The sequence below is a fragment of the Sturnus vulgaris genome, chromosome 7 (assembly GCF_052056855.1).
Source record: "Sturnus vulgaris isolate bStuVul1 chromosome 7, bStuVul1.hap1, whole genome shotgun sequence".
NCBI lineage: Eukaryota > Metazoa > Chordata > Aves > Passeriformes > Sturnidae > Sturnus > Sturnus vulgaris.
In genome coordinates this window covers 11,531,721-11,545,760 of record NC_142249.1, presented here as the reverse complement: position 1 = coordinate 11,545,760, position 14,040 = coordinate 11,531,721, and the positions used below count along the sequence as shown (strand labels likewise).

At 44.6% G+C, this 14,040-nt stretch overlaps 1 protein-coding gene across 1 annotated transcript; it reads left to right on the top strand.

The window, feature by feature from the left end:
* Positions 1-126: 126 nt before the first annotated feature.
* Positions 127-10,605, top strand: CAVIN2 (caveolae associated protein 2). The gene is made up of 2 exons (XM_014880950.2): positions 127-595; positions 8,028-10,605. Exons 1-2 carry the CDS (start codon positions 203-205, stop codon positions 8,808-8,810), a joined length of 1,176 nt encoding a protein of 391 aa, XP_014736436.1. The 5' UTR covers positions 127-202; the 3' UTR covers positions 8,811-10,605.
* The last annotated feature ends 3,435 nt before the right edge of the window (positions 10,606-14,040 follow it).

The window sequence follows — 14,040 nt, the reverse complement described above, 5'->3', positions numbered from 1 at the left end:
CCATCTACTGATGCTAGCGAGCACGCATTCCCGGCCGGAGCGCTCCGCACGGGACAGCGGCAGCCACGGGGGAGGCACGGCACTCCCGGGGCGGTCACAGCGCTGCCCGGGGCGGGGCTCTGCCCCAAACCTCCCCGGGGCAGGGCGAAAGCGCAGCCCTTAATAGCGGAGCCGAGCCGAGCCGGGCCGGGACGGGACAGCCATGGGCGAGGCGGCGGCGGGCAGTGCCGTGCCCCCGCTGCCGGCCGCCGAGGCGGCGGGCGGGCAAGTGAACGCGCTGACCGTGCTGGCCCTGCTGGAGAAGCTGGTGTCCATGCTGGAGGTGGTGGAAGGCCAGCAGCGGCAGATGGAGCAGAGGCAGCGCGGCTTGGAAGGGACGGTGCGGACCATCCAGGTGGACCTGGTGAAGCTGTGCCGCAGCCACGGCGCCACGGGCGAGCTGGTGGAGAAGCTGCTGGACAAGTCGCGGAAGGTGTGCGCCAACACCCGCGCCGTGCGGGAGCGCCTGGACCGCCAGTGCGACCAGGTGCGGCGGCTGGAGCAGCACCACGCCCAGCTGCTGCGCCGGGACCGCTTCAAGGTGCTCATCTTCCAGGTGAGAGCCAGCGCACTGCCCACTGCCGCTCGCCCACTGGCTGCTAGCCCTGAGCCGGCTCGGGAAACAGAGCTTCGTGCTAACTCGGCAGGAGTGGGAGAAAAACCTTTCCACCCTAGCAAGTTTAGGGAGACAGTAGTCTTTTGCGAACTCTTAAACTTGGGCAAAGCGCCCTCTTCTATTCTTAGCAAATTCAGGAGAAACGCCCGCTTTTCCTCTCCGTGGAGGTGGGGAAAGCATGTTTTCCTAACTCTTGCGAAATCTGGGAAAAGAGCTGTCTTTCTTTTTCACTCTTGCAAACTTGAGGAAGAGCTTTAAGGAAAAAGCACCTTTTTATTTTTTTCTCTTTTTGCTCTTGTTTTCTTTGCTAACTTTTCAGCAAACTTTGGGAAGGAGCCCTCTTGCAGCCTTGGAGATAAAAGTTGTCTTTTACTAACTCCTAGCAAACGCGAGGAAAGAAACCTTGTTTTGCTCTTAGCATGCATGAGAAAACTGCCACCTCTTATTTTCTTTGCAAATGAAGGGAAAGAGACATATTTTACTAACTCCAAGCATATATGGAGAAAGGTTTGTTCTACTGAGTGTTTTGGGGTTTAAGTTGAAAGGCCCTTATGTTTTTCCAAACTCTTGGCAAACTTGAGGAAAGAGCCCATTTTGCAAACGTGCAGTAGAAATGCCCCTAAGAACAGCCTGTGCATCTGCCCTTGGAAGCAGGAGAGGGGCAGGGCTGCATCTCCCTGTCTCCTTGTGCCCTGCCTCATTCTGCAGGACTGATCTGGCCCATTCAGGGATGAGCTAAAAACTCAGCTTAAAAACTCAGCTTCCTGGGAGTCCGTCCAGTGATAGCAGCAGTTTGCATATTTTCCCCTTTTTAAGCAATGGTCTGGATACAACATGCCGTGAGCTTTAACTAAACACAGGACGTGACTTTCGCATATTAAAAAAAAAAATAAAGACAGGCCTCCACAAATCACTGAGGGAGGGCAGGAGAGCAAATGCTGGGCTGGGGTAGTCACAGCTCGGGAACTTCACCATCACTTCATACTGAACTTGTCAGCTTGGGCGTTACCTCTGTCAGCCACTAACTCTGCCCCTTGGGTTGTTGGGTTTTTTCCTAAACAATCCCAAAATAAGAGAGCAGTGCTTGATTGTAAAAAGCTGGCAGGCCTGGCTAGTGCACAGGTAATTGCCCCAGAAAGGAAGCCCCCACCTCCCTGCTTATTGTTCTCCCAAATTACAGTCCAGGCTAGTCAGGCCAGAAGAGGAGGAGCTGCAGCATGTTTCCACCCCAGAAGGAATGTGGAAATTATTCCGGAGACTGGGTAAATTAAAAGACACATGTTCTCTGCAAGTAATTTAGGATCCATTACTGTATGTCAAAACACTGCAATCTCCCAGGCCCCGTTAGCTAATGACTGGCTCCTGCCTCCAGGTTCAGATCTAGACCTAGAAAATGTCCTATGGGGTGGGTGCATCAGCAAAGCCTGGGGGAAGGTAATTTTTAACATATCTCATACCTCTGAGCATGAGAATTAAGGCCTTGCTGTTGCAAGGAGTGTCTTCCTGCAGAGAACTCAGTATTTACTATTTTGAGATGACATAATTCAGAGAGGAAAGACAAACAGAGCTCTGTGTGCACAGGACAGGTGACGTTACCTCGGGTGGGGATCTTCCACTGCTGGCAGTTTGCAGAGAACCGGGTTAAAGCAGCACTAAAAATCACCAAAAAGGGTTTGAGGGGTAAAGCAGCGTCCTGCTGGCTCATCTCCTGACAGTAAATAGTGCTGTAAAAGCTAAGGCTTGTTTAAACCTCTGAACCTTTCCTTAACACTGCACAAACAAGGCAAACACAGGCCCATGTCCCAGTACAACAGATAAAGAAAATCCACTGCCTGTCTCTGGGCTGGTGCCTTTGGACAGCAGGTCAGTTCTCCACAGCTTTTACAGGGATTGAGGTGACCCTCTTCCCATCTCTCACCAGAAAATACGTCACCACAGTGCAGGACGATGAACTTAACCAATCCCAAGCCAATGCAGATCAGAAACACAAGACTTAAAAAAGGAAACACTGCAGTTAAATTTACTTTAAAAAAAAAAATCAGCTGTGAGCTGGGAATTGCTCCTGGCCATGGCCTGCAGTTAAATGTTAAGTGTGGCTGTCTGGAAAGCTGGGGTGGTCAGCAGAGCTCCTTGGGGGCATGAGAGGGTGACTGGGGCAGGCAGCATCCAGGGATTTCTCCAGGGGAGTCTGGGAGCAGCTGGGATTGTCCACTGAGAGCTGGCTTCAGCCAGAGGGGTGCCCAGGCTGTGCCCATACAGGCTGTACCTGCATGCCCTCCTCCCTGAAACCTCCCTGCAGGATGATCTTTCAGGCTGCAGGAGGGACAGTCTGGTTAGTGAGCAGGACCACTGCCTTGCTAGGGTAATTGTACAGGGGAAAAAACAGCAGGCTGGCTGGGTGTCTGTCCTGCCTTGCACAGGAACCCATGGAAAAACAATTGCAGGAAGGAGAAGTCACAGTAATGAAACAATATTGATGCCAGATTTCTGTGAAAACAAAGGGGAATGTGGGTGTATGAGACTCCTCTTCAGCTGGGGGATCCTTCTTTTCCACTGAAAAAAGCCATGTCAAACTTCACAGAGCATGCTTCTCATTGGAACCAGCTTCTCCAGCTTAGGAAGACAGCTCAATATGAAAATAATAATTCACATTTGCGATTCAGTTCTGCATTCACCATATACTCTAAACTCCCTAATACTTGGTGGGAGCACTGAGCAAAGCCAAAACTCACGACTGAATTCCAGCTCTGCATTTTATGAAGTTGTGCTGCCACGCACCAGCATCTGCTTTCCCTCTGCATATGCACTGAGAATGAACTGTGTTTAGAAAAGTTCACCTATTTACATATTTTCCATTAAAATGCTCTTAGTTTTCTCTCCCTAGAATGTCTGCATATATTTCTTTAATTGGTGGCATATTTTAAGGGAGCACCATTCCAAGAATTTGAGGATGCAAAAGTTATTATAAATGACACAGCAATTCAGCAAAACACTGAAGTGACTGTTTTAAAAATCCTTGTTAAGCTTTGGCATTGTTCCCCTCTATTTTGTTCTCGCCACATGACCAGCTTTTTGGTTCTGGTTTGGTGGGGGTTTTGTTTGCTTTTTTAGCTGCAAAAGCAAAATGGAAGATAAAAAAAAAAGGCTCATGTTTAATTTTTCAATTAAATGTCATGTTTACTGGTTAAATATCATGGAAATAGGACAGATAAAATAAGTCAAAATTGCATCTTGGGGTCAAGCACACTAATATTCAAGTCCTTTTCAGATGCTGATATTGGTAAACCCTTCATCCTAAAGTGAAGCAAAAATTAGCCATTTGATTGTGCCTCCTTGTATGGATCACTGCAATAATCTTTTCCAAAAAGAAGTGCAAACTCAGAAATTAACAAGTGAGGGAACCAGAAGAATTACAAGGCGGTAATGCTGTATTTTCCACTGCAGGGAGAATACTCTTGTATTGATAAATGACAGAAATACCTGCCACAGCTGTGCTGTGGGAGGTTGGGGACGATGCACAGCCTGCACAGGACCTGCAGATGTGGGGGTGACACCTTCCTCCTGCCTGCCCTCCCTCCCCACCCTGACATCCAAGAGATGTGAGAAGAGCTGTGTTTGTCCAAAGGAAAGTAGCTGGAGCTGGTTTCAGGAGGATTTGTCATGATTTGACCTATTTTGTGTAGCAAAACCAAGTTTTAGGCTAGTGATCATTTGGGTGTATAACAGCAATATACAGAGGAGCCTGGACTGGGAAAATGCCATCTCTCCTTCTTGAAGGTCACGGCCTCATACAGCAAATGTAACAAAAAAAACCAACCAAAGCAGATTGATTTCCCTCATGCAGCATCAGAGAATCAGCACTTCTTGAGTAAATTAACTACCTGTTCACTCAGGCCACCCAGTTTCGTAGTACACTGTTATGGATCTTATTCCTTTTCGTAAGAGATAGGCATGAAATTATGACCTGCAGGAAGCTCCCAAGGATGGCTGATCAAAGCCACAAGGAAGGCACTGATTTTAACTCTGCAAGTATTACTAGTGTTAGCAAGGGTTGTTTTATGCAGAGAACTTCCACTATACTATTCATCTCCTACGTGGAAAAATAAAATTCAGAGGAGCTAGCTACCTACAGTCAAGCCCATCTGAGAAAAAAAAAAAAATCCAAGGGTTGTTTTTGAGCTCAGATGTGGAAAATACAAAGATGTATTGCTTTCTTAGAATTTTAGATTAGATCAAGAAGAAAAGATCAAAGTTCTACTTCTTTTGGCATGGAAAATAGTTATGCAGTTTGTAACAGCTGGCATTTTTCAGTGTATTGTTCTAGTCTTCCTAAATGAAACAGCAGATTGCTTAAAAATGTATCAAAACAAAGTATAGCTGTCACATAAACTTGTAAGACCAAAAAGTTATCAATAGCCCACTTGCAGCATGTTATCAGTAACCATGTTTGGAACAGAAATGTCTGTTCCACCACAGAGCATTCCTGCTATACCACCCTCGTGTTTTCCAAGCACTTTACTTAATTTATTTTCATTTGCATTTTAATAGTTCCTGTAATCCTGAGGTCTTTTGGAAGCATGACATAGGAAGGCGTGTCATCCCCATTTTATAAGCACACAAATAGATGCCCAGAGGCTGATGTTTTCCAGAGCCATGCAGCAAGCTTAGACAGAGGGGTGATCCCTTGAATTCCACTACTGCCTGATAGCCAGAGACCACCTAGGATCTGCTTTTAATTGAATCATTAGCTCATTATTATGCAGTATATTTTTGTTTGGGTGGGTGGGGTTTCCCCTTTATAAACACGGGTAGTTTGACAGTCTATCTTCTATTCAGTCAGAAATTTGATAAAAATTGTAATCAAATCTGTGTCCAAATTCTTCTAGAGACTGCATGCAGTATTTCAGTTTAACATGAATACTGTAGGCAGAGCTAAACTGACCTTGAGAAGGACCTTTCAGACCCATCTCTGGCTCAGACTGTGCTGTGATTAAACTCATATGACACCACTTTCCTAGATAAAACACTTAAAAAGTAACAACCCACCTCTCTACTCATTAAAATCAGAGTTTTCTATACCATTCAGGCACGCACACCTGAATGTTCAGATGTCTAAAACTGCGTGTGATTACCTAGGTTTGGAAAGAATGCACTAGATACGAAAATTATGTTTTATACTGAGTTCTCGTGCTCTGGGGAATAATTCAACGCTGCACCCACTCATGTAATCCACATTTCATTAACTGCAGTGGAGAGAAAATATAAATATTTGTACAGCAGTTAACAGCTGGTTTCACTTAAAAGCTGGTACGGGTTTCCTTTGTTTTGTTATCTTGGTCACTGTTGCTGATAGTTGCAGCAGCATAATAGGTGTCAGGAGAAGAGTGTGGGCTTCATTAGATGTTCCACTGCAGGCACAGGGCTTGTAAAGCTGTGTGCCTGCCTGACTGAGGCCACTGGCCCAGAAAGGCATGCAGAAACCATAGGAATAAACCATGTACAAACTCTCAAGCCAGCATTTATACCTTCCATTTATATATATATATTATCTATCTATATTATATATAAATACTTTTCATTTTATATATATATGTTATACAATTATTCTGCCCATCTACATTGCATATTCCTGAGTTCCAGAAGGGCTACAAAGTAGTCCTAATTTTTAACAGAATCCCAGAATAACAGAAACAATTAGGTTGGAAATGAGATTGTTGAGTCCAACCTGTGACCCAGCATCACCTTGTCAACCAGACCATGACACCAAGTGTCACATCCAGTCTTCTTTTAAACATCTCCAGGGACAGTGACTCCACCACCTTCCTGGGAAGCACATTCTAGTGTCTAATCACTCTTTCTGGGAAGAAATTCTTCCTAACGTCCAACCTCACCCTCCCTGACACACAGTTTAAGTGTCCTCTTGTCCTGTCACTGGTTGCCTGGGAGAAGAACCTGACCCCTACCTGGCCACAGCCTCCTTTCAGGGAGCTGTAGAGAACAATAAGGTCACCCCTGAGCCTCCTCTTCTCCAGACTAAACAACAGCCATGCACAACAGGCTTGACAGCAAATTTAACCCCAGACACTCTTCTCTGCAGTGATCACAACTGTGTGCTCAGTCCTGAAATAATGAGCATGAACTTGGAAGTGTATGTGGCCTTTTCTCCCCTTAACTGTACACTCAGGCCCACTAGGGACAGATCTGAGACTATTACAACCATTTCACTCAGCACTTACTGCTTTTTTTGTATCTAAAGATAAATGTGGAGGGAGGAGGGAAAAGAAAATCCTCCCAATGCATGTGAGGAAATGAAATTGCATGCACTCTGTCTGAAAGTGATAAAAAGGATAATGAATAGAGACTATGCAGATCCAGGGCTCAAAGTGCTGAGAGGAGAAGGGAGTGTGGAAGGAGCCTCATTTTCTTTGCATGGGTAGATGGCTGCAAAGCCCCCACAGAACAGTGAGTTCATTGTGCTGCCTCTGAGCTGCTCAGGGTTGCAGAGCTGCACTCGGTGGGCACAGACATGCCTCGTTATGACCTGCAGCTTCTGCCCTCGCTCAGCCTGGTTTGGTTTTAGATTCTTTCTTTATTTATTTCTTGGTATTGTTTCTAAAAAGCAATACTTTCCCTGTTAGCTGGAAGCTCCTGTTTTCTGTGCGATATAGTGTCTTTTTATTTTTGTACACTATAAATTTGTATCCTTACATCTCAAGGAGTTGTCCTATCCACATTTTAATATTTACCAACAAAATTTATTAGTTTGGGGTTTTTCTTCTGTAAATACCGGTAAAATCAGATATACTCTAAACATCATGAACTTCATGGTTTCTCAATATCAACAATCGATTTTTAACAGCAACATATATTTTCTAGGAATATGGAGGAAGTGTTAACTGCATTTGCCATTTGAGATACTTCCCAGATGTAACCAACACCTCTGCAGGGATATTCTCAGTCTTTGGCTCAAGAAACTGAGAGCTCTGTGGGGTTATGTGACTTCTGGAGGTGTGCACAGGGGTCTGCAGTACAACCTCCCTCCTTTCTCCCCAGTGTGCAACTTGACAGCTAAACTCTCATTAAAGAGTATCTAATATCAATTAAAAGAATGGGATTTCCATTTTGTATACATTCCAAGTCACTTTGAAAGAGTAGTTTTGCAGCTGGCAGCTCATAAGTCTTAAACTTTACCAGATAATGGCTCAGTGGGCCTTGAGTGGTTTGTTACTGGTTAAATGTATTGAAAAAAACAATAAATGTTCAGCATTCATCTCATTATGGGGGGAGGGGGGATAATTGTTCAGGGTTGTGCTTTGTTTATTAAATTTATGTCCTGTGAACTATGAAACTCAAATATTGTCAATTCTTTCAGGAGGAAAATGAGATCCCTGCCAGTGTTTTTGCAAAAGAGCCCGTTCCTAGCATTACAGAAGGAAAAGAGGAGCCTGTGGATGAGAACAAAACACTGGAAGAAACCTTGCACACAGTGGAGTTGGGTTCAGATGATGAAATGTTTCATGAGGGAGATGACTTAGATGACAGTGCAGAGGAGAAAACAGAAGAATCAAGAGCTGAGAAACTTAAAAGATCCAGCCTCAAGAAGGTGGACAGCCTCAAGAAAGCGTTTTCTCGCCAAAACATCGAGAAGAAGATGAACAAGATTGTGTCACCTGAACGGAGAGAAAAGATCAAGAAATCTCTCACTGTGCATCACCAGAAATCCTCCTCCTCAAAGAGCTCTGGTTTCAAAGTGTCCCCCCTGACATTTGGCACAAAGAAAAGCCGTGAAGGAGAGAGCCCCGCGGAAGCTGAGGACAGGCCGTCAGAAACCGCGAGCACCGAGCAGGCTGAGAACGAGGACGCGGCGTCCTTTGCCGACGCGCACTCGGATACGACACCCGGCACCTCCCTGGCCGAGGAGGGCAAAGCAGCCGGGGATTCCCTGGAGAAGGAGGCCAGAGCGGAAGGCAAGGCCCTGATGAACAACAACATCGAGCTGTCCATTGTGGAAGACGACGAAGAGTACGGCGTGCCTCTAGAAGTTTCTAGCCAGAAACTGTTCGATGAGAGAAGCAACCCAGTTGGCGGGGAAATGGAACAATCTGACGAGGAAACGACCCAAGCAGCCGTCCTGCAGGTGAACCAAACAGCCTGAGCAGCCCAAGCCCCCCCTTCTCCTGCCAGGCACACACGGCTTTCCTTAGCCAAGGAACTGGTTGCAGCTGCACGGGCAGGAGAAGCGACTCTTCCATCCTTTTCTCTGCAGTGATAATTTATTGCATCGTGTTGGAATGCAGAGTGGACAAGGTCAACGACTTAAGCTGCAACGTGCTCTATTTTAGGCCGAGTCACTGGTGTTCATGAGTTTAGAGATGCTGCCAGCTGGTGTCAGAGACTAGCAGGAAGAGAGGATGTCTCCTAGAAGCAGGCTGGTGAGCTGGCTTTCTTAGAGTTAGGTCAGAGGAACACGTGGAGGCTAGTCAAGACCCAAGCATTTCTGTTCTCTTTTCTTCCCCCAGCATCTCCCAGCACTGTGAGTAGTTTTGTATGCAGATGTAGGAATCCCAATGAGAACGTTTGATTTCAGTTGCCCTGTCATGCTCCATGAATTCTAACAGCCTCAGTAATTGTGCACACATATGTAAGTTTGCCTGGGGTTTTGCTCCACAGCACCATAGGACTAAAAGAGTGGAGTAGTTAGAGGGCAAAGCTGAAAATCCAGTTCCATCCATTTCAGTGGGGGAAAGATTTTTGCCAGTAGTCACTCGCTAGTCATTTAGAAGAAATCACCATGTTTAGGTGTGGGGGGAGGAAAAGTATTTTTCAATATAACAGTTATGGAAATATATTAATGACAAGCATGAATGTGTGATCAGTTACTGCACCTCAAAGGGTTCAGAAACTGAAAAGAAAAAAATAGGTGTTTGATAGGAACATGAAGGTAGCATGAAGAAAATATGAAATGCTATGAAATGCAAAAAAAAGCAAAAATAACCCCCCATGGTATTCAATCCATACTCCCAGCTTAAAGTATATATACTCAGATAACACTAACTAATTTGCAGTCTTTATAGCAATATACTATCAAACTTTGCACCTGCACAACTTTGTATCTCAGAGTATTTTGAAAATAGCATAATTTATCTTTTTACAGATTATTTCATATATAGAGCTATATCTACACAGGAGAGTTAGATAATTACAGGGATGTAAGGACAATTTCTTCAAAAAGGTGAAATACTCTTTCAGGCACGTCCAAAGGGAACAATGTGTTACGGATTGAACTTCATGGCAGGGATGAGTTTACCTAAGTATGAGCCTGCAAAGCCATAGGATTTGGTTCTCTGCTAGTAACTTGGATCAAAGTCACCCACCTGCTCTCGAAATTACTAGTCTGTAATTTTTCAAAGCTGATTGAAAATGAGAAGTTACAAGGTAGTTTGTTCACTATGAATGTTCATTCCTGTCACTTAAAGGTAAGGGGCAAGGGAGGAAAGGGAAGCACAACACCCACAACAGTTCCCTTACATCCTTGGTTGTTTATGCAGTGGGTTATTTTTATTTTTTTATATACATAAAAATTCTACTGATACTTAACATTGCACTAAAAGGTTGCTTCCTTTTGTGTTTAGAATCACAAATTACAGGGGAAATAAAAGCTACAGCAGAAGTACCATTATGAAATAATTAACAGGCATTACTCCACAGGGGTAATGTCTGTAACCAGTAAATCACACTGGAAGTTAGTTAGTCAGAGCTTAGTGTAGGGAAGTACTATTAAGAGTTAAGCTCTTAAGTGCACGGTATCATGTAGAAGATACTGTTTCTAAGGAAAATCATGGCGTAACTCGTGCAGCTATATTTTTATTTTGTATTAACTACAATGGATTTCAATAATTTTTACTTGTAACTAACTATGAATATGACAAATAAAAGCATAATATAAAACACAGCCATGTCAGTCTTTGGGAGAAGCAGTCTGAGAAGCTGGAAAAGATGAAATTTAAAGGTCAAGTATTTATTACTTCAGTTCATGTCCCTGTTGTATCTATACCATTTTCTTTCTCATCCTGTGCAGTTACTTAGCAATGCAAACACCAGTGCTTTGCTTTCCAGACACTTATCAGACTTCTAGCCCATCTGAATGTACTCAGGCACTTTCCAAAATCCCCTGGCTAATTCTGCATCTTCTTACTGGACTGCAGCATACTCCTAGTACTCTAAATAGTCCTGAAAGCATATGTATATTGAAGTGTGTGTTCTGTTTATGCACAGAGATAAACTCTTGTCTTCTGGAGTGCCACATAGTCTTTAGCAGGCTTAATTTTACTGACAGACCAAAGAAAGCACGTTTAACCTTTATGCAGCAGCTGTCAACCTCTCGAAGTCACCAAGTGCTAACCAGGAGCCCCAGCATCGTGTTTATATTTTCCTTTCAGATGTGCTGGTTTGTTTGTCCTGCTAAGCTTTAATTCAAACAATACCCCTGGCCATGCTTTATCCAGTTTCAGGGATGCTGAAATGAATCCCACGCACAGTGTTCTGAGTGCATTACAATGCTATCCAGTAAAACCATTGGAAATGCAGATACTGAGCATCTGGGAGAATTAACTCAAATACCCACTTCAGAATACAGCACACACACAGCCATCAGTTGCAGGACTAGAATTAAATGTTTTCTCCATCACAATTGCACATTTCAAAGGACGGGTGGGTCTGTAATCCTGGCAAACAAAAGAAAGCATGCTTTGAAAGAGAGAAAAATGTTCACTCAACTCGTGAACGTCTGCTTTTGTGCTGTCTTACAAACCAGAGGAGGAAGCAAGCTCAGGCTGTCAAGATGTCCCCCAAGCTGTTTGTTCCCCTTGCCTTCCATTCTCAAGGCCTGACTGAAAACATCAGCCTGCAGCAGGTACAGCCTGTGGGACCAGCAGCGCCGTGTTCCTTCAAGTATCTCAAGTGTGTGCCTGGATCTTGTCAGGCTGGCAGATGTCAGGCATATGCACGAGTATTCCATGATCGTGCTGACAGGTTTGTCTACATAATTACTTTTTTTTAAAAACCTGCTTGTTTACACTTCCTGGCACAGTAACAGTGAGCTCCACTTGTACCATTATTCCTTGGAAGACCTGACCCGTGGGCTGCTGCACAGATTCAGAGTCTGACCTCCGCCGGAATCGGCGGCAGCTTTGCACAAAGAAAAAGAGTGTGATAAAGCCCTTATGGCATAAATATTTAAACGAGTAGCACTCAGCAGCTGCTGATACTTCCATTTTCAATGACACAAAACCAGCTGACATTTCTGTCCCCTTTTAGGGGAAAGAGCAAAGAGCATCCCGTTGACCCCCACGTGCTAATCCACGAGCTGGCTCCTCTATGAAAGACACAGATTCGGGTTTTCTGGACCATTTCACTGTCAAATAAGAGAGTGCAGTGAAAGCCATCATACAGGCCTGACTGAAGCATGTTCTGTCTCTTTAAAAGACAGAAGAAAGGGGAGAAGAAAAGGATCAGAAGGTAAAATACACCTGGATAGCCTTTGCAGGCTGTAATGCCAAACAGCTGCACAACTGATGACTGATAGTCACACACTTAAAAAAGAGGCAAGCTCAGAAGAATTAGTGAAGTAGTGGCAATTTGTTCGAGGTCAAGCTCTTCACAAGGGGCCAAGTCCAGCCCTGAAAGTTAGTGAAAAGCCTTCAGCTGGCTCAAAAGACACTTTGAGCCATACAATGCTTTTGGGCCACATGTTCAGCTCCTGTGATCATCAGTAAGCTGTGTGCAGGGATGCAGGACATGAGATCCCTGTATCTCCCCAATCCAATCTGCTTAGCTCATCAACCGAACAAAAAGTTTTCCTGCCATCAGCAGACGCAGCGGTGTGGCAGAAAGGAAGGCTCTGCCCTGCTTTGCAGGGTGCACTGTGAGCAAAATTTCCAGCTAAGTTCTGACTGCAGGGTCTGTGCTGTCGGGAGCTGCCTGTGACAGAGCGAGTGTAGCCACAACTCTTGAAAACAAAGCCAGCTTGGCAGGGGGAAAAAGTTTTGTTGTGACCCGCTAAGACACACACTCACCCTGGGTGTCAAGGGGAAGGTGTCAGGTAGTCTTCCTACAGGAAAAGAGAAAGGTTCACCCATAGCAAAGCTATGCACGCAGCTGTTTGGTCCTGGCCAGGGTTTTGCCTCGGAAAGGAAACGAGGGGCAAGAAACAACTGGCAGAGCCCCGGAGGTGCTGACTCAGCACCCAAGCATCCACCCCTCCCTGACTCACGGCCCTGGCTCTCCCAAATAAACGGAAAAAGGCTGAGAGCCACTTTCCACCACTTCAGACTGCCCCTTGCCAGGGTTTTGTTTCAGGATTTGCATTGAACCAACATCCACCCCAGGCTGAGTCTAACTGCACGCATAAAGAAATTTTAATCAGCATACTTGCAGCTGTCAGTGGTGGCTGATCTTTCCTGCCCTCCTTTTGATCAAACTGCCTTTTTTCCCTTCCTCTCACTTCACCAAGTCATTTGCAGGAGTCTGAAGCACACACTAATTCAAATAAGGAACTCTCCCTAACTGCATGTTGAGAACTGATAATCAGTGTCATCTTCATTTTTTCTTACGTGGTTATCCCCTTTAATGGAGTGTGCTGCAGTAACTGAGAATAAATTTGCTTTGGGTTAAGCTAGAGATTGTTATTTATTTTTCTTTCAGATCAGAGATTAATATTGCTGTATGACCATTGGCACTAACCTCTTTTTCCATAGCAACACCAAAGAGAACATAAACTATGACTCATAATTTCTCTCTGGAGGACTTTTTTGTAATTATGATCATTCCACAGTTCCTAAAATATGTTAGCTGATATATAGCTCTGGTATAACAGCTTTGATTTTCCTTCATTTGAACACCCAGGCAGAAAGAAGAGACTTCCATTATTTTCTCTCTCTCAGGCTGAGCTAAACACTACACAAAGTATCATATATTCATTATTCATTATAACTGTGTGGCTCCTAAAAACTCCACAGCAATGTTTTCTTCATAACGGTGGAACAGGTTTACTCACTTTCAATAACCTTAAATAATATTGACCTTCTAAAAGAAAACTCGTGTCCTTCCCACCATGGTTAATAAATGGGGGTCTGAAAGCTGGAATTGATCCAAACTGGGAACTGTATGATACAGGGTGGCAGCAAGGTTGCACACCAGCATTGCTCCTCTGCCAGTCAATGGCCTTAAACTCTCCAACATTTCTGCTCTCTCAGAGCACAGCTGAAATACACTGTCCGAATTCCATAATAATGGTGATACTCTTTACTCCCTTCAGTGAAAATCTGGCCTTGGAACAACTTGTCCGTACAGCTCCCTGGAATATCTCAGCAGATAATCACACTGGA